This window comes from Martes martes, assembly GCF_963455335.1.
Source record: "Martes martes genome assembly, chromosome: 5".
Taxonomy (NCBI): Eukaryota; Metazoa; Chordata; class Mammalia; order Carnivora; family Mustelidae; genus Martes; species Martes martes.
The window spans coordinates 112921604-112941351 of NC_137892.1; the positions used below are offsets into that span (position 1 = coordinate 112921604).

A 19748-nucleotide genomic window follows, 5' to 3' on the forward strand; every position below is an offset into this window, starting at 1 on the left:
TATCAAACCATAAGAGTTAATATCTGGGGGCAGCTGGCTAGCTTGGTACAGCACGCGACTCTTGATCTCAGGGCCATGAGTTCAAGCTCACATCAGATATAATAGGTTGCTTAAAATATAATAAATATTAAAATACATATATTGCAATTGAATTTTTTAAAAAGAAATAAGATCTGTTCATTTCACTGTCTATATTACTATATATAATTTATAACTCAGTTTAAAACAGTAACAGTCATGTTTTGGATCATTTGGGTCACAGCCTTAGACTCAGTCAACAATTCCCAGGATACAAGTTTGAAGTAGTGTTCACTACTTCACTGGTACTGTTAGCTAGGATGCAATGGGAAGTTATTTAGATCAGAGGCCTGAAAGCTATTAGCAGAAGGGGGGAAGGGGAGTAGGGACAAAAGCAGGAAAGTACTGACAGATCAGTACTTCCTGTTGACACCTGGCTAGGTATTTTCCTGATAGCCCCTTGCAAGAGCCATTCTGAACTAATTTGGAGCTAAGGACTTGCACAGAAGTCTCCCTGAGCTGTCCTGAAGTTACTTTAGCTCATTATAATGCTAAGATCTCCTCCAGTGGGTGGGGTTTTCTGCCATTTTTTTTGAACGTAACAGTGTATGCTCTAGCATGTTGGCGTGCTAGGCATGTGTAATTGAACCAAAGTGCCTAAGTAATAGAATATGTATACGTTCCTTAATATGCATGCAAACTCCCCGCCCACTATACACTAAATAAAAGCTTCCTTTACCAACTCCATGGGGAGCTAGTGCTTTGAGAGCTATCCTTGTCTCCTAAAAGTAAGAAAAATTTCTTTGCTTTCAGCCCTTCTCTGGGTTTTGTTTAATTTAGTGCACCCGGAGAGGTGAACCCCTTGAGTTCAGTTACAGTATAAATGATGAGCTAAATGGACAGTATTTAAATTTTTAAACTCATTAGGACCTAAGGAATCAAAATCTTTTTCCTTGATAGGTATGCACACATTTTTCAAGTTTAAGAAATATATCCCTAGGGGCACCTGGGTGGCTCAGTGGGTTAAACCTCTGCCTTCAGCTCAGGTCATGATCCCAGGGTCCTGGGATTGAGCCCTGCATAGGGCTCTCTGCTCAGCAGGGAGCAGGGAGCCTGCTTCCTCCTCTCTCTCTGCCTGCCTCTCTGCCTACTTGTGATCTCTGTCAAATAAATAAATTTAAAAATATTTTTAAAAAAAAGAAAAAGAAATATATCCCTAAGTTATAATGATACCCCAAGGGCAAGAACAAAGGTTTTTGTTTTTCTTTTTCACAACCTCTCACCTCCACACTCCTACCCATTTATTTTTAAGATTTTATTTATTTATTTGTCAGAGAGAGAGAGACAGAGAGCACAAGCAGGCAGAGTGAGAGAGAGAAGCAGGCTCCCCACCGCGAAAGGAGCTGGATATGGGACTTGATCCCAGGACCCTGGGATCATGACCTGAGCCAAAGGCAGTGGCTTGACTGACTGAGTCACCCAGGAGTCCCTACTATCCATTTTAAAAATTGCCTTTGATTCCACCATCCCAGCTGTTTCTAGCTCTGTGACTCCTGTACTCATATTAACGGCTCTGTCCCAAACTCTCTCTCAAGCTATGGTTTCCCATGTCTAGATGCCTAAAAGACATCTTTACCTCAAACGTATGTTCCTCTGGTATATCAAACTCACATGTCCAAGGAACTAAAAGTAAATTTAATATTAATTCATCATCTTGTCCCCCAAAACCGTACCTTCCTTGTAACCCCCCAGGTTTGTGAGAAAGATACTTTAATACTAATTAACTCATAGACTCAAATTTAGATATGGGGGGGGGCGCCTGGGTGGCTCAGTGGGTTAAAGCCTCTGCCTTCGGCTCAGGTCATGATCCCGGGGTCCTGGGATCGAGCCCCGCATCGGGCTCTCTGCTTGGCGGGGAGCCTGCTTCCTTCCCCCTCTCTCTCTGCCTGCCTATCTGTCTACTTGTGATCTCTCTCTCTGTTAAATAAATAAATAAAATCTTAAAAAAAAGAATCATTAAAAATAATAAACTGGATTCCTACTTCACTTATACTAAAATAAGTTCTCAACAGGTTTAAAATTTTAAGATTTGGGGAAAACTGCTAGAGAAAAATGATTCGGGGTGCCTGAGTGGCTCAGTCGCTTGGGCATCTGCCTTCACCTTAGGTCATAATCCCAGCGTCCTGGAATCGAGCCCAGTATTGGGCTCCCTATTCATGCGGGAAGCCTGCTTCTCCTTCTCCCAGCCTTTCTCTCTCTCACTCTGTCAATGGATGAATAAAATCTTAAAAAAAAAAAAAAAGAAGAAGAAGAAAATATGCACAATAATCTTGGATTGCGGTAGCCCTTTATGAGCATATCATAAAATTCAGAAACCAAAAGTAAAAATAACAACATAGACTATGTAGATTTTTGTAAATCTCTGCATACTATTGTTGGTATGCAACAATAATAGCGATCATTAACCAAGTCGAAAGACAAAACTGGGAGAAAATACATATGATGCATGAGAAATCCAGAGCTAATTGCAACGCTATATAAGGAAATTGAAAAATCAGTGGGGGAGGGAACCTTAAAATTCAACCTTTTAAAGTGTAGAATTCAATGGTTTTCAGTATATTCAGAGTTGTGTAACCATCACCACTATCCAAGGGACACTGCCAAATTCTCTGAAGTGGCCACTGGACTTGGCAGGTTAGTGGAGGATTGGTATAGAAGTTCAAGTAAAGGGTGAGAGAAAGGACTGGGAAAAAAGGACGTGTAACTCAGTATTGTAGAAAACTCTTCCAAACACTGTTTCTGTGAAGAGGTAAAGGTGTGGAAGGGTGGAGGGTTCTATACGATCCAAGGAGGACTGTGAGTTTTGCTTGGCCTTATTTTTTGTTCAGTTTTAGAAGGTCTACTACTAGAGCACGTTTGTAGGACAGTGGGGATGATCCATCAAACTAATAGGAGGTGTTACAGGTTGAACTGTGACAAGGACATGTTGAAGTCCTAATCCCCAGCACCTGAGAACATGACCTTGTTTAGAAATAGGGCTGTCAGGGGCACCTGGGTGGCTCAGTGGGTTAAGCCTCTGCCTTCGGCTCAGGTCGTGATCTCGGGGTCCTGGGATCGAGCCCCGCATCGGGCTCTCTGCTCTGCGGGGAGCCTGCTTCCTCCTCTCTCTCTCTGCCTAGTCATGATCTCTGTCTGTCAAGTGAATAAATAATAAAAATCTTTAAAAAAAATTGTTTAAAAAAAAAAAGAAATAGGGCTGTCGGCCAATTCACATTCACAGAGACAGAAATGTAGAATTCTCCCGAAAGGAGGGGCACTGCAAGTCTCGAGGCCCCGCCTGCCATCAGTGGAGTGGAGAAGGATAATCCTCCCCTTTGAATTACTGCCTTTCAAACAATAGTACAAGGTACTACAAGGAGTAAGAGAATATAAGGACACATGGTTTCAGATTGAAAAATCTAATAGAGGGAAAACGAGGAAGTCCTGTCTGACTGCTTCAATTTTCAGTTAAGTATGTGGTAATGCCATGAGTTGAGGGTAATGAGGAAGGAGGGATACAGGAGTCATAACTTTGAGGACAGGACTGAACTAAAATTGTACCTATGTAACTTTTTAGCTAATGCAGGAGGATTTTTAAAACTTTTTATTATAAAAATGTTCAAACGTACAGAAAATTTTAAAAAGCTTAATGAAGATCCTTATACTTTCTACCCAAACAATTGTTGGTATTTTACTATAATGGCTTTCTCTATATAGATTTTATTTTATTAAAGATTTATTTATTTATTTTAGAAAGAAAGAGCACACAAACAGGGAAAGGGGCAGAGGGAGAGGAAGAGAATCTCATGAAGACTTCCGCTGAGCACGTAGAGCCTGACACAGGGCTCAGGGCTTGATCTTACCACCCAGAGACCATGACTTGAGCTGAAATCAGGAGTCAGTAGTTTAACCGACTGAGCCACCCAGGCACCACTCTCTCTATATATTTTATTTTATTTTATTTTATTTTTTTAAATATTTTATTTATTTGACAGAGATCACAAGTAGGCAGAGAGGCAGGCAGAGAGAGAGAGGGAAGCAAGCTCCCTGCGGAGCAGAAGAGCCCGAGCCTGATGCGGGGCTCGATCCCAGGGCCCTGGGATCATGACCTGAGCCGAAGGCAGAGGCTTTAACCCACTGAGCCACCCAGGAGCCCCTCTCTATATATTTTAAATTAACTTTGTTTTCCTGAAACATTTCAAAATAAGTGGTAGACATCATGACATTTTACTTTTTTTCCCCTAACGTTATGACATTTTACTTTTTAAAACATCAGTCTTCATTTTCTAAGAATGAGATCATTCTCTCCTATGACTACAATACCACTGTCACGCTTAAGAAGATTCACAATTTCACAACATCATCTATATTTAAATTTCTTTAATTGTATCAAGAATGTATTTTATAGGGGCGCCTGGGTGGCTCAGCGGGTTAAGCCGCTGCCTTCGGCTCACGTCATGATCTCAGGGTACCTGGATCGAGTCCCACATCGGGCTCTCTGCTCAGCGGGGAGCCTGCTTCCCTCTCTCTCTCTCTCTGTCTGCCTCTCTGCCTACTTGTGATCTCTGTCAAATAAATAAAATCTTTAAAAAAAATGAAAAAAAAAAGAATGTATTTTATAGCTTTTTAAAAAAATCAATATATCACCAAGGTTCCCACATTTTGTTTACTATTTTCATCTTCTTTTTTTTTAAGATTTTATTTATTTATTTGACAAAGAGAAATCACAAGTAGGCAGAGAGGCAGGCAGAGAGAGAGAGAGGGAAGCAGGCTCCCTGCTGAGCAGAGAGCCCGATGCAGGACTCGATCCCAGGACCCTGAGATCATGACCTGAGCCGAAGGCAGTGGCTTAACCCACTGAGCCACCCAGGCGCCCTCATCTTCGTTTTAAAGAGCTTTAAATTCATGGGAAATGTGAGTAGAAGGTACAGAGATCCCTCATTTTGGCCATCCCCATCATCCCCCACCCCTCACACTTGCACAGCCTCCTTAGCAACAACCCCGCAAGAGTGATACGTTTATTACAGTGATGAACCTACATTGACACATTGTAATCAACATAAGTCCACAGTTTACATTAGTAAGCTCTTGGGGTTGTACATTCTGTGGGCTTGGACAAATGTGTAATGGCATCTATCTGTCTCTGTGGTGTCATACAGATCATTTTCACTACCCTAAAAATCCTCTGTGCTCCGTCTATTCATCCCTTTCCTTTCCCCCGCCAGCTCCTGGCAACCATTGATCTTTTTGTCTCCAGGTTTTGCCTTTTCCAGAATGTCGTATAGTTAGAATCACACAGTACACAGCCTTTTCAGATGGACTCTTTTCACTTAGTAATATGCATTTATTTCCCCCATGCATTTTCATGCCTTGATAGCTCATTCTTTTTAGCACTGATTAATATTCCATTGTCTGGATGCACCAAAATTTATTTAAACATTCACCTACTCAAGGATGTCCTTGGCTGTTTCCAAGTTTTGACAATTATGAATAAAGCTGCTATAAATATTTGTGTGCGGGTTTTTATGTTAACATTCATATTTTCCCCCCATCACATTAGCTTTTTGAAGAGACAATACCAGTTACCTGATGATTTTCTTCAGGGATTCATATAACATTGCACTAAGCCTTGTATTTTCTTTCTTTCTTTCTTTCTTTTTTTAAAGATTTTATTTATTTGACAGACAGAGATCACAAGTAGGCAGAGAGGCAGGCAGAGAGAGAGGAGGAAGCAGGCTCCCTGGAGCAGAGAGCCCAATGCGGGGGCTCAATCCCAGGACCCTGGGATCATGACCTGAGCTGAAGGCAGAGGCTTTAACCCACTGAGCCACCCAGGTGCCCCAGCCTTGTATTTTCTGTAAAGTGATTTTTTTTTTTTGGAGACTTGATTAGACTGATAGTGCTGTGCATGCATATTGTATCGTATCAGGAGGCACCTGACAAAAGGTCATCCTATTATGAATGGTGTTTTACCATTTGGTGTGGTGGTCCTTCCTTCTTTTCACCCTCCTTTCCTCCTTCCCTCCCTTTCTTCTTTCCTTTCTTTCCTTTTAGTAATCTCTACATCCAACGTGGGGCTCCTGTTCATGACCCCATGATCAAGTGTCACATGCTCTACCGACTGAGCCAGTCTGGTGGCACATTCTTTTATCCTTTGCAATTAATAAGTAATCTTTGGAATCCTACTTTGGGACCTGTGAGTATCCTGTAACCTAACAACATTCACCTAATTGCCCCCACTGATATTCCTTTTTTAAACTAGTGATTATGTTGGAGGGGGCAAAGTCCCTAAGACTTACTGAGGTCACCTATGGAGAGAGTGAGTGTAGCTAAAGAAGAGAGAGTGGGTGTGGCTAAAGAAGGGAAGAGAATCCAGGTTCAACTCCTTACTCTAGTAATTACAAACCGGATACAGGACAGTGCAGCAAAGGGGCGAGAAAAGCAACAGTTAGGTGAAAGGAAAACCAAGTACATGGCATCAGCTCTCTGGACAAAGAGCATTTCAAGAAAGAGGAAGTTCTGTTAGCATAAGATGAAATTAGAGAAGTGCCCATTGGATTTGGTAAAATAGAATTCACTGGAGAAATTGGCAGGAGCTTTGCAGAGGACTAGGGACAGAAATCAGACTACAGTGAGTTAGGATGAGAAAGACAAGAGAGAAAGAACTATAGCATGTATTTTTTTTAGAGTTGGATTTATTTATTTATTAAGATTTTGTTTATTTATTTGAGAGACAGAGCGCGTGTGTGTGCGCACAAGGTGGGGAGGGGTAGAGGGATAAGACTCCCCACTGAACAGGGAGCCCCACTTGGGTCTCAATCCCAAGACCCTGAGATCATCACCTGAGCCGAAGTCAGACACTTAAAGGACGGAGCCAGACACCCTTCAGAGGTGGCTTTAAATATCTCTAGCATGCGCTTGTCAATAAATATTGTCTTTCACAAATTGTACACTTACTTCTCTTCCTTTGGTCATTTCTTTCAACATGAGTTTTGAATTACAGTGTAGCAACAGAAGATTTTGATTTGTATTTTTTGTATTTGATTTGTATTTTTAAATTTCTTATAGCACCCTCCTAAGTTTCTCCTACTCACTTTGCAGCATTCGTAGAGCCAGGAGGAGAATTAGGATGGTTCAAGTGAAGATACATAAAAACAGCAAATATTTGTCCTGCTAATGTTATTCTCTAGAATCTAAAGCTAATAAGGACTATGAAGTGGATGGTGGGTGACAGATCAGTCCTTTCTCCCTGATTGAGGGAGAAGAGATAAACATTATTGTGACTGAGATGGGAAGAGAGAGTATTGGAGCCACCCTCTGTATCGTAAGAGTCTCCAGAAAATCAGTTGACAGAATTTGACTTGTGATTAAGGCTCCAGTGACTCCTTAGTTGAAGTTGAAGGACTATTAGACTTGGGGTCTTAATGAAAACTTTTGTAAGGAGAATGAATGTCTCTCACATCTTTGGGCTCTGGGGCCTTCTCTTTTACTGTGCCACTACTTTGGGAGCCCCCACCCTATTTCCAGGAGATAGTCCCATAAAGTCATGAATAGCAACAAGAGATCTGGAGTGAGGGTTTCCAGGGATGGTGAGGAAGGAGGCCAGGGCATCCCACACTATGGACAGTGCTCTCTTGTCAGTAGTGTGAACATGGACAGGTATTCAAGGTTAAGGGCTAACGTGGATATACAGGGCCTGAGTGGAAGTAGACATGGCCCTCAGTTCTGAAGCCCAGGCTTCCTATCACTTGGGTTTTTACCTGTCAGCCTCAGCACACACAGGCCAGGTCCGCATGTTCCCTGGGAGGCAGCATGTCAAAAATCTTGAAGCAAAATCTGAAGGGTCAATAAAAAGTCGAAAGTTCAGCTCTTTCTTTCTAAAGAGACTTCATCCACACCTTCAGTACACACTAGCCTGGTACTCCCTCAGAAATGTAGTCCATTCATTTCACAGTTGATTTCTGAAAGGTCTAAAATTTCTCCCTTAGATATCCTCCTCCTTTGGGGAGAACTGGGACTGTGATGATGATGACGACGACGATGACGACGACGTTTGGCAACACTTTGGAAAGCTAACATCATTGGCCACTCACTCATGTAGTCCTTGATGTAATCCATTGCTGGTTGTTTATTATCCTCTGTATCTCCATCCTCATATTATTGAAGCTGTGCTACTTTTTCTTCCACATAATTAAATCAGTTTGTAACTTTATGTATGCCTAAGTGTGACTGTCTTTCTTGCTAGACTGAAAGCTCTGTGAAGACAGGAGCCATCTTCATACATTTCTTTGGCCTCTAGCATAGTAATTATTTAAGAAATCTTGGTAGTTGTTAAATGACTCTAACACTGGCAGATCTCACCGATCCATAAGAAACAGTTACCATCCACACATTCACCATTCCCAGATGTGTCCTTTTGTTCAGGGCCTTCTTCCAAGCCACCTATATATGAAACGTTCTGCCTGACATCTCCACTCCACCTCAAACTCAGTGTGTCCCAAACTGAATGTGTCCACCTCACTTGACAAATGTGCACTTTCACCCAAGTTCTTTATCTCAGGGAACAAGCTCATTCACCCATTGTCCAAGCCAGAAAGCCTTTAACTCTCCCTCAGGCTCATCTTCTGTTTTCACCTGCCTTACTATCTTTTTAAACAACTAGACGGTGTCTAATGGATACTAGGTCCAAGTAAATATTATTGGATAAATGATCTGACTTCTGGTTTATTTCCATAGAATTAATTTCCCACTCAGCGGTCAATGCGACATTCAGAAACATCTGATGTTGATCCATTGCCCTTTAATGGCTCACTATTGTCACAGGTTAAAGATCAAATTTCATATTATGCATTTTTCTCTTTATCATTCACACAATCAGATCCACTTATCCTTGCAGTTCAACTTCTTGCCACTTTTCTCCTGGTGATACTGAATGTTGTTTATCAAAGGGGGCAAACTCTCTTACTCTCCCATTTGATAATACATTTCCATTGAATCCTCATATCTCTGATCTTCCTGACACTCCTACCCATTTCGTCAGGTCCTAGCTTAGTACTCACCTCCTGACCTGACCTGGAAGAGTTGGAAACTCCTGCTAGATCGCTAAGCACTTCGCAAACCGAGATCTTAGTTAACTACTTAGCTAATCAAAGACCTATATTGTCTTTGCTTCCAAACAATTTTGTAGGAGGAATTCTTACACTGAAGTCTTTGTATAGATATCTGAAAGACAAAGCCCTGGGAGAAAAATTTCTGGATCAAAGGGCCAATGATTTTTTACTTTAGCAGATACTGTCCAGTTGATTTTTATATAGTGATATACCTATAGTGTATCATCATTGATCATTGTTAATATGATACAGAAATGTTGGCATTTCATTTTACTTTGCATTTCTTGCATGATAAGTCAGATTATCCTTTCCAAAATAAAGAACGCTTGCATTTCTTCTGGGTTCTGTCTGCATAGATCTTGCCTACTTTTGGACAGTTGGTGTTATCCTTAATTTATAAAACCTCTAATCAGAAGAAATTTGCTTTGTCTGTCATATGTGCTTGTCAGTTGACCATGGAATTTTTCTCCATTTGGATTCTTTTACTTTTTATGAAATCACAGCTATGTTTTGTGGCTTCGATCTTCTTTAGAAAATCTCTCCATTTTGAAATTATGAAGACACATTATTATGTACTATGATTATAGTGTTTTTTTCTTTAAGATTTTATTTATTTATTTGAGAGAGACCATGAGTTGGGGGAAGGGGAGAGGGAGAGAGAGAAGCAGACTCTCCACTGGGCGAGGAGCCCGATGCGGAACTCGATTCCAGAACACTGGGATCACGACCTGAGCTTCACTGAGCCAGGAAGGCGCCTGTTTTTTTTTTTTTTTTAAGACTTTATTTATTTATTTGACAGAGAGAGAGCACAAGTAGGCAGAGCGGCAGGCAGAGGGAAAGAGAGCAGCAGGCTCCCCACTGAGCAGGGAGCCTGATTTGGGGCTCGATCCCAGGTCCCTACGATCATGACCTGAGCTAAAGGTAGACTCTTAACCGACTGAGCCACCCGGGCACCCCCCCCCCGCCCTCTTTTTAAAAATTTAAATTGTAATTTATTTTTGGTTTGAAAGTGACACGAAAGATACAACTTTTTCCCCCTATATGGAAAGCCAGTTACCCCCAAACCACCTATTGAATAACCTGTATTTTGTAGACATTCCACCATTATTTTTCTCTTTGTGAAGTGGAAGTAGCTGTCATTGGCTAAGGGTGGGCCTGAAGTCTGAGGTTTGAGAAAAATTAAAAATGGGAAAGACGGGTGCCTGGCTGGCTCAGTCAGTAGAGGATTCGACTCTTAAGGTTGTGAGTTTAAGCCCCAATGTTTGGTGCGGAGCCTACTTTTAAAAAAAAGTGGGAAAGAAAAAGAAACATAGAATTATTAGGTGACTTCAAGAGCCTAGTTAAGGTTGGAAAGCAGGACCTTGCCATGGCTACTAATTTTGATATTAGAGGATTTTATTTAGTACTTTTCAACAGCCTGGGTACAAAATCATAAGATGCAGACAGTTCAGTTTGTGCATGTTGAATTTTAATAGGAAGGTGAGAGGAAATAAATGGAAAGATAAAGTAGTGAGCCATGACATCTAAGTAGTAAAGTGAATTAAACAGAAGGTGGTCTGGTAAGAATTTTAGGATCAATTATTGTCATATTTGATGTTATTTATTTTGCCCACGAATCTGTAATTTGGGCAGGGCGTGGACCAGGCCATTCAATACTGCTCCACATCACCTGGGGCAGTTGGCTTTAAGGCAGGGAATCAACTGAAGATGGCAGGATTCCAAGAGTGAGTGTACTAGAACGTCACAGAAATGCTGTCGCATCTTTGATGACTGTGGTAAACAAAACAATGGCTCCCTCAAAGAGATGTTCAGATCCTAATCTCTGGAACCTGTGGCTATTACTTTACATGACAAAAGGAATTTCACAGAGGTTGTTAGAGACTTTGATGATTTGTGTGGGTCCAATATAATCAAAAGGGACCTTAGAAGAGGGAGGAGGGAGTGTCAGAATAAGAAAGGTGTGACAACAGAAGCAGAAGTTGGAGAGTTATGCTTTGAAGATGGAGGAAGGGGCTATGGGGCAGGGAATGTAGGTGGTGACTAGAACTTAGAAAAGACAGGGGGCACTTGGGGGCTCAGTCAGTTAAACGTCCAACTCTTGATATCAGCTCAGGTCATGTTCTCAGGGTCATGAGATTGAGCCTTAAGTGGGACTCTGTCTAGTGGGGAGTCTGCTTGAGATTTCTCTCTCCGCTCCTTCCCCTGCCCTTTCTCTCATATCAATCAATCAATCCGTTTAAAAAAAAAAATTTAGAAAAGACAAGAGAACTGATTTGTCCCTGGAGCCTCCAGAAGGAAGGTAGCCCCACCAATAACTAGATTTTAGCCTTATAACATTCATTTCAGACTTCTGACCTCTAGAATTGTTGGATAATAAATCTGTGTTCTTGAAAGCCATTAAATTTGTGTTAATTTGTTAGAGCGGTGATAACACTAATGTAGATGAGTTAGCTACTGAAGTTGAATAGTGTCACTTCCACTATAGTTATAGGCCCCACCCAGACTCACGGGGAGGAGAGACCACCATCTATTTCCCAATGGAAGTGTGTCAAGGTCACACTGAAGAAAAGCATGTTGGGTGGGAGACAGAGTATAGACCATCTGTGGGGTGCCTGGGTGGTTCAGTCAGTTAAGCAACTAACTTTAGTTCAGGTTATGATCTTGGGGTCTTGCGATCGAGCCCTGTTTATCAGGCTCCATACTCATGGGAGAGTCCGCTTCTCCTTTTCCCTCTCCCTCTGTTCCCGTTCTCTCAAATAAGTAAAATAAAAAAAATTAAAAAAAAAAAAAGGAAAAAAATATTGTCGGCAATAGGAGGAAAACTAAGATCAACTCGATCACATAAGGCCTAGATCAGAAGCCTAGTCTTTAGGAGCTGAGTATCTGTAAATCTTCATTAGGCCTTAACCATAAACACTTTCCAATATGTGGCCTTTCAAGACTAGAAGCTTCTCAGAAGTTATTGAGGTAGTGTTAGCAAAATGCTAGGAATACACTTTAATAAAACTGTTCCAGATATCTACTATGGTATTTTCTTTCTTTCTTTCTTTCTTTTTTTTTTTTTAAGATTTTATTCATTTGGCAGACAGAGATCACAAGTAGGCAGGGAGGCAGGCAGAGAGATTGGAGGAAGCAGGCTCCCCGCCGAGCAGAGAGCCTGATGCGGGGCTCGATCCCAGTACCCCGGGATCATGACCTGAACTGAAGGCAGAGGCTTTATCCCACTGAGCCACCAAGGCGCCCCATACTATGGTATTTTCTTTAATGAGATGAAGATATTTATATCATACTTGAAGGAGTATAATGTTGGGGATGATGAGGATTAGGAGAGGACAAAAAGTAAAGTTTGGGACTCAACCTTCTCAGTCTGAAGCCATCACAAACGTGGTATTAAAGATTCCTCCTAACAAGCTGTTCCATTTTCTTCATAATCTCAAAAGGGAAGAAACTGTTAGCTTCATATTGTTTATAGTCATTTTTGAAAATGCAATTTTAACAAGGGCATATTTTCTTCTCTTGAGAATTTTCTTTCATTAATGATTAAAAAAATTTTTGAAACCCTCCTCACAAAACTCAAATTAAAAAAAAAAAATGCAAGAAATACCCCTGCATCGGGCTCCCTGCTAAGCAGGAAGCTTGCTTCTCCCTCTCCTTCTCTCCTTGCTCGTGTTCCCTCTCTCACTGTCTCTCTGTCAGATAAATAAAAATCTTAAAAAAAAAAATGCAAGAATGCAACTTAATTTGATTTAAAACAAATATTAACAAAAAATAACACATACAAAAATAAATAAGTCTTCATAAATAAAGCCATTTTAAACCAGTAGTCCAAAAAATAATCCAACATTAAGACTTTAGTTTGAGAATAAACCACTTGTCTTAAGAGCTTTATTGAGGTATAAGTGACATATAAAAAACTGTATATATTAAAGATACACAATTTGATGTTTTGACATATATATACACACACACACCCATGAAACCATCACCATAATTAAGGCAGTAAATATATTCATCACAAAAATAATACCTCTTTTATTCCTAATATTGGCAGTTTTTTCCCTGATCAGTCTAGCTAGAGGTTTATCAATTTTATTGATCTCAATAAATAAACTTTCATTGACTTTTCTCTATTATTTTTCTGTTTTCTAGTTTATTGATTTCTGCTCTGATCTTTAGTATTTCTTTTCCTCTACTTAGTTTGGGTTTAAGTTGCTTTTCTGTTTCTCATTCCTAAATTAAAAGCTAAGGGCATTGGGGCGCCTGGGTGGCTTAGTGGGTTAAAGCCTCTGCCTCCGGCTCAGGTCATGATCCCAGGGTCCTGGGATGGAGCCCCGCATCAGGCTCTCTGCTCAGCAGGGAGCCTGCTTCCTCCCTTCTCTCTCTGTCTGCCTACTTGTGATCTGTCTGTCAAATAAATAAATAAAATCTTTAAAAGCTGAGGGCATTGATTTGAGACCTTTCTTCTTTTGAAATATAGGCACTCAGTGAGATAATTTTGTTCTAAATCTGCTTTAGTAGATTTAGATTTAGCAGCATTCCCTATATTCTGATACACTGTGTCTTCATTTTGATTCTCTTCGAAATAGTTTCTAATTTCCCTTTTGATCTTTTCATTGACCCATGGTTTATTTAGAAATGCATTATTTAGTCTCCCAACTATCTATGGGTTTCCCAGAGATCTGTTATTTCTCAATTAATTCTATTGTGGAAGAGAATATACCAGGTATGATTGAAATCCATTTACACCGAGAACTGGTTTTGTGGCCTAGGATATAGTCAATATTGGTAAATTTTGTATGTTTACATAAAAAGAACGTATATTCTACAGTTGTTGGGTAGTTTTTTATAAATGTCAATCTAATCAAGTTGGTTCAGGGTATTGTCCAAATCTTCAATATCCTTTCTGATTTTCTATATATTTATTCTACCACTTATTGAGTGGGGCTTTTTTCCCCCCCCCCAACACAGGGCTTGAACTCAGGAACCTGAGATCAAGAACTGAGCTGAGATCAAGAGTCAAGACACTTAACCAAATGAGCCACCCAGGTGCCCCAGAGAGAGGGTATTGATTTCTCTAATTATAGATTTTTCTGTTTCTCCCTGCAAATCTATTTTTGATTTACAAATTTTGAAACTATTAGTGGGTGCTTTGTTTACATTTTGTCCTCCTAATGATCTGACCCATTTATCATTATGAGATGAACTTTATATTCCTGGTTATATTCTTTGCTCAGAAATCTGTTTTATTTGTTCTTAATATAGCCACTCTAGCTTTTTGTTTTCAATTGGTTTACATTATCCTGCCCTATCTTTTTTTTTTTTTTTTTTAATTTGTGGTAAGACTACTTAACAGATTTATTCTCTTAAAAAATTTTAAGTACAAGATACAGTGTTTTTAACCATAGGCATGATATTGTAGAACACATCATTACAACTTACTCATTTAGCGTGACTAGATTAAACATTCTCCATTTCCCCCTCCACCCAACCTCTGGCAACCACAGTTCTATTCACCGCTTCTATGATTTTAACAATTTTAGATAACTCATGTAAGTAGAATCACATGTATCATTTGTCTTTCTTTGACTGACTTATTTTACTTAGCATAATATCCTCAGAGTTCACCCAGGTTGTTGCATATGGCAGGATTTCCTTCTTTTTTTTTAAGGCCAAATAATATTTCCTACATTTTCTTTACCCATTCATCTGTCTTGGACATGTGTTTACACACCTTGGCTCCTGTGAAAAATGCTGCAGTGAATATGGAAGTGCAAGTATCTCTTTGTGATTCTCATTTCAATTCTTTTGGATAAATACTCAGGAGTGGAATTCCTGAATCATATGGTAATTCTCCTTTAAATTTTTTGAGGAACCCCTATACTATTTTCCATAGTGGCTGCTCTATTTTACATTCTCACCAACAACATACATGGGTTCCAATGCTTCCATATCCTTGCCAGCACTTTTCTCTCTCTCTCTTTTTTTCTTTTTCTGATAATAGTCATCCTAACAGGGTGAACTGATAGATCTGTGTGATTTTGATGTGTAACTCCCTGACAACTAGTGCCTCTGAGCATCTTTTCCTATATCCATTTGACACTTGTATGTTTTCTTTGGAGAAGTACCTATTCAAATTCTTTGACCATTTTACAACAGGTTATTTTTTTTCCCTATTGAGTTGTAGTTCCTTATATATCTTGGAAATTAACCCCTTTGATACACAGTTTGCAATTATTTTCTTGAACTCTGCAGGTTCTTTTCGCTCTGTTGTTAGTTTGTTATGCAGAAAAAAACACAAAGTCCCACTTGTCCGGTTTTGGTTTTGTTGACTTTTAGTATCATAACCAAGAAATCATTGCCAAGACCAATATCATGAAGCTTTCCTATATTTTCTTCCAGTTGTTTTATAGTTTAAGGTCTTTGAGATTATTTTTTTGTGTGTGGTTTATTGTTTTGCATTTAGATATCCAGTTTTCCCAACACGATTTGTTGAAGACACTCTCTGATCCTTACTTATATTCTTGGCACTCTCAACAAGGGAATTTGTCTCTGCATTATCGCTGATTCAGTATGTTTATGGGGGAGAGGAGGGTCCAAGGTTTCTATTCTGCCATCTTGCTGATGTCATGTCTCAGCATGGTATATCTTTTTTTTTTTTTTTTAAAGATTTTATTTATTATTTGACAGAGATCACAAGTAGGCAGAGAGGCAGGCAGAGAGAGAGGGAGGAAGCAGGCTCCCTGCTGAGCACAGAGCCCGATGTGGGGCTCGATCCCAGGACCCTGAGATCACGACCTGAGCCAAAGGCAGAGGCTTTAACCCACTGAGCCACCCAGGTGCCCCAGCATGGTATATCTTTTAACACTCAAAGTTTTATGGGGCACCTGGGTGGCTCAGTCAGTTAACCATCTGCCTTCAGCTCAGATTATGATCTCAGGGTCCTGGGATCGAGTCCCATGTTGGGCTCCCTGCTCAACAGGGAGTCTGCTTCTCCCTCTCCCTCAGCCGCTGCTTTCTCTTGCTTACTCTCTCAAATAAATAAAGTCTTACAAAAAAAAAAAAGAAAGAAAACAGTTTTACTTTTCACCTATTTTTGTCTTTATATTTGAAGTGCATTTTTTCCTAATTTCTAATTTTCTAATTTCTAATTTTCAAATTTCTAGTTTCTATATCATATGATCTCCCTGATATGAGGAAGTGGAGAAGCAATGTGGGGGGGTTGGGGGTTAGGAAAAGAATAAATGAAACAAGATGGGATTGGGAGGGAGACAAACCAAAAGAGACTCTTAATGTCACAAAACAAACTAAGGGTTGCCGGGGGGAGGGGTGTAGGGAGAGGGTGGTGCGGTTATGGACATTGGGGAGGGTATGTGCTATGGAGAGTGCTGTGAAGTGTGTAAACCTGGTGATTCACAGACCTGTACCCCTGGGGCTAATAATATATTATATGTTTATAAAAAAATTTAAAAAAAGAAAATTTCTAGTTTCTATATTTCTTCTGAACTTGTGGCTTATAGTAGCATACCAACTTTGTAATCAGTTATTTTAGACAAAGAATCACTATTTTCTAAATAATATACTACGATGTGTGATTCTGGGGACAAGGTAGGGAGGGCAGAGCAGAGAAAAGAAATATACCTTAAATAGAACTATTAATGTAATTTTATATAATACAAGTTGAATAATGCATAAATGCCTTAATGTGTGGTTTTATTTCCTATTACACAAATTTACACAAATATTAATCAAGTAGCCAGCCAGTTGTCAGAAGCCAAGCACTCTAAGACAAATTCTCTTGAGGATAGTTTCTTAGATTTTTAGTGTATCTAAGAATTGACTGCACAGTTTATTAAAAATGCAGATTTTCAGGCTAAACTCTAGATTTTAATTTAGTAGGAATCTGCAAATTACTGACCAACTCAGTGACCCTGATAAGAGACAAAGAGATTACTGTGGAGTTCGGCATACCCTTTTTTCTTATTTGAACTGGATAAATGGATGATGGGTATGACAGAATGAGCCTTATTAGACAATCTAAGTAGAGGCAGGAACAAACCAAGGTGTTTTAGCCTAGCTTCAGAAGTTCAGATTAGAAAAGGCCTCTGGTATCAAGCTAAAAACCTATGATTAGAATCTGGAAACCATCTAAGGTTTCGGAGTAGGGGAATAATAATCTGAAAAATTTTTAAAGGAATGTTGATTGGATGGGATGAGTTGTAAGTTGGAAAGCCTGTGAGAAGGTGTAGAATAAGGTGATAAAGGTAAGCATTGAGGAGGAGGTACAGACAATAGAAGATAAAATATCAGAAGTCATGCTGGTAAAAAATATTGAACTTCCCTTCACATACTTAAAAATAGGAAGTTAATATTAAATACATTAAAAATATTCATTAAAAACATAGTAACAGCAACAATAGCAATAACAATAATAAAAATAGTAAGAATAAAATAATTTTTAACAGGTCTTTTGGATGTTTACTTGCATCATTCTTAAAAGTCCATAGGAGCTCAAGAGCAGTTTGTATTGCCTGGAAGAATCATCAGAAAGAGGTATTAGTCTTCTAAGTTAAAACTAATCCATCAGTCATTACAAACTAAAAACAGGCATTTCTTATCTTCTATAAAGTAGGTGAAGCAATGTTTGCATTCTGTAGCATAATTATATTTCTATTTAAAAATTTTTTAAAGTTTTATTTATTTAAGTAATCTCTATACCTAATGTGGGGCTCGAACTCATGACCCTGAGATCAAGAGTTGCATTCTCCTCCAAGTGAGCCAGCCAGATATCCCACATAATTACATTTCTTCATTCACTATTTCAACCAATGTTGTTTTATTGTCAAAGATAAAAATATTCATAGTCAAAAAAGAAAACTTCTCCACACCTACAAATTCAACATTTAGGTTAAAATTTTGAGGGTATGAAAGAAGGAACAATTCTGGAGGTGGGTGGGGTTGGTGGGTAGATAGAAACAAAAAAGTCAGACAAGGCTTCAAGGAAGATGGGACCTAAACTGGGCTTGAAGGTGGGACCTAGACATGTGGAAAATTGAGAGTAAAAAGGAGGAAAGAAAAGGCATTTTACACAAAAATCTTAGTATGGATTTTGTACTTCAGAAATTGTCAACAAATTCTCACAGTTCATAAAAAAGGATAACTTGGGAAATGCTGTCAAAGTAAATCCAAAGGAAGATGTCACTTACACATTTATTCATTTCTTACCTTCTTTCAATGGTGTTTTGAGAGGAAAATTTTCTTTGCTTTCATGAAGAAAAGCCTTTGAAGGATCAAAATGTTTGATACCAAGAACTTTATTCAATTCCTCCTGAAGTTTTGTCTCACTTTGTTTTCTTTTAGCAAGCTGAGAGCGGAGTTTTGACACCTCCTATGTAAGAAAAATATAGACAGTAAATAATTAAAGTTCATGTTGGTGAAATGTGTTATTCATTTTACTGACGAATTCCAAAGTTGTTCTTTTACCAAATTAAAAGGCAAACATCACTACTAGATATAGGCTTTAAGAATACAAATTGGGGCGCCTTGGTGGCTCAGTGGGTTAAAGCCTCTGCCTTCGGCTAGGGTCATGATCCCAGAGTCCTGGGATCGAGCCCTGCATCAGGGTCTCTGCTCAGCGGGGAGCCTGCTTCCCCCCCCCACCCCCCCGCTCTCTGCCTGCCTCTCTGCCTACTTGTGATCTCTATCTGTCAAATTAATAAATAAAATCTTTAAAAAAAAAAGAATACAAATTAAAAATGACTCTGAAGGGCTGTGACAAAATGAGACATTTAAATCTTCTTGCCACTCTACAGTGACAAAGCTATGTTTCTGATAAAAGTTCATCTCCAAATTAAATGCAGAGATCAACCAATGGAATGACAGCTCTACTGACCTGCTTCCCAGTGAAACCAGGAGAGGCAAGCTGAGAGAACCGCAGGCTGTTCCCCTTTCCCCTGTCCCTCAAGTCCACCAAGCACTCAGTTTCTATGCCAGATGTGTCACTCAGAGAAAAGCTGGTCATTTTCTCCAACTTCAGCTCTAGAACCCTGTCTCAGAGATTTTTTCTGGGGGCCAGGGCTGGGGGGGGGGATGGAGAAAGTAGGCTATAAAACACGTAGCTCCTAATTTCTTGCCAAAGGGGCTGATTTTACTTGGAATAGAACTGAGAGAAGTTCAAGCTGAAGGGTGCTGTGAATAATCATAGAGCTGGTGGTGAAAGGGAACTGGGTGGTGATTCAAAATGTAGGCTAAGGGGCACCTGGGTGGCTCAGAGGGTTGGGCCTCTGCCTTCAGCTTGGGTCATGATCTCAGGGTCCTGGAATCGAGCCCAACATCGGGCCCTCTACTCAGCGGGGAGCCTGCTGCCCCTCCCCCCTTTTTGCCTGCCTCTCTGCCTACTTGTGATTTCTGTCAAATAAATAAATAAAATCTTTTAAAAAATAATGTAGGCTAAACTCTAGGTTTAAAACTGAAGAATAAGACAGCTGGGAGGAGCCCTTCTGGAGTCAGAACATAATTACTGACCTCAGACACAATTCCAATGAAAGAGCAGAATTTAATTAGGTTAGTTTGTAGAGCAATTAT

General features: G+C 39.7%; 1 protein-coding gene across 1 annotated transcript in view; it reads right to left on the reverse strand.

The window, feature by feature from the left end:
- Window positions 1–16858: 16858 nt before the first annotated feature.
- Window positions 16859–19748, reverse strand: part of HMMR (hyaluronan mediated motility receptor) — a 40293-nt gene continuing 37403 nt past the window's right edge. The window contains exons 17-18 of the mRNA XM_080804382.1: window positions 18390–18552; window positions 16859–17695 (exon numbers count right to left, since the gene is read on the reverse strand). Of these exons, the coding sequence (XP_080660508.1) occupies window positions 17676–17695; window positions 18390–18552 (183 nt within the window). The 3' untranslated portion in view covers window positions 16859–17675. The remainder of the gene's footprint in view (window positions 17696–18389; window positions 18553–19748) is intronic.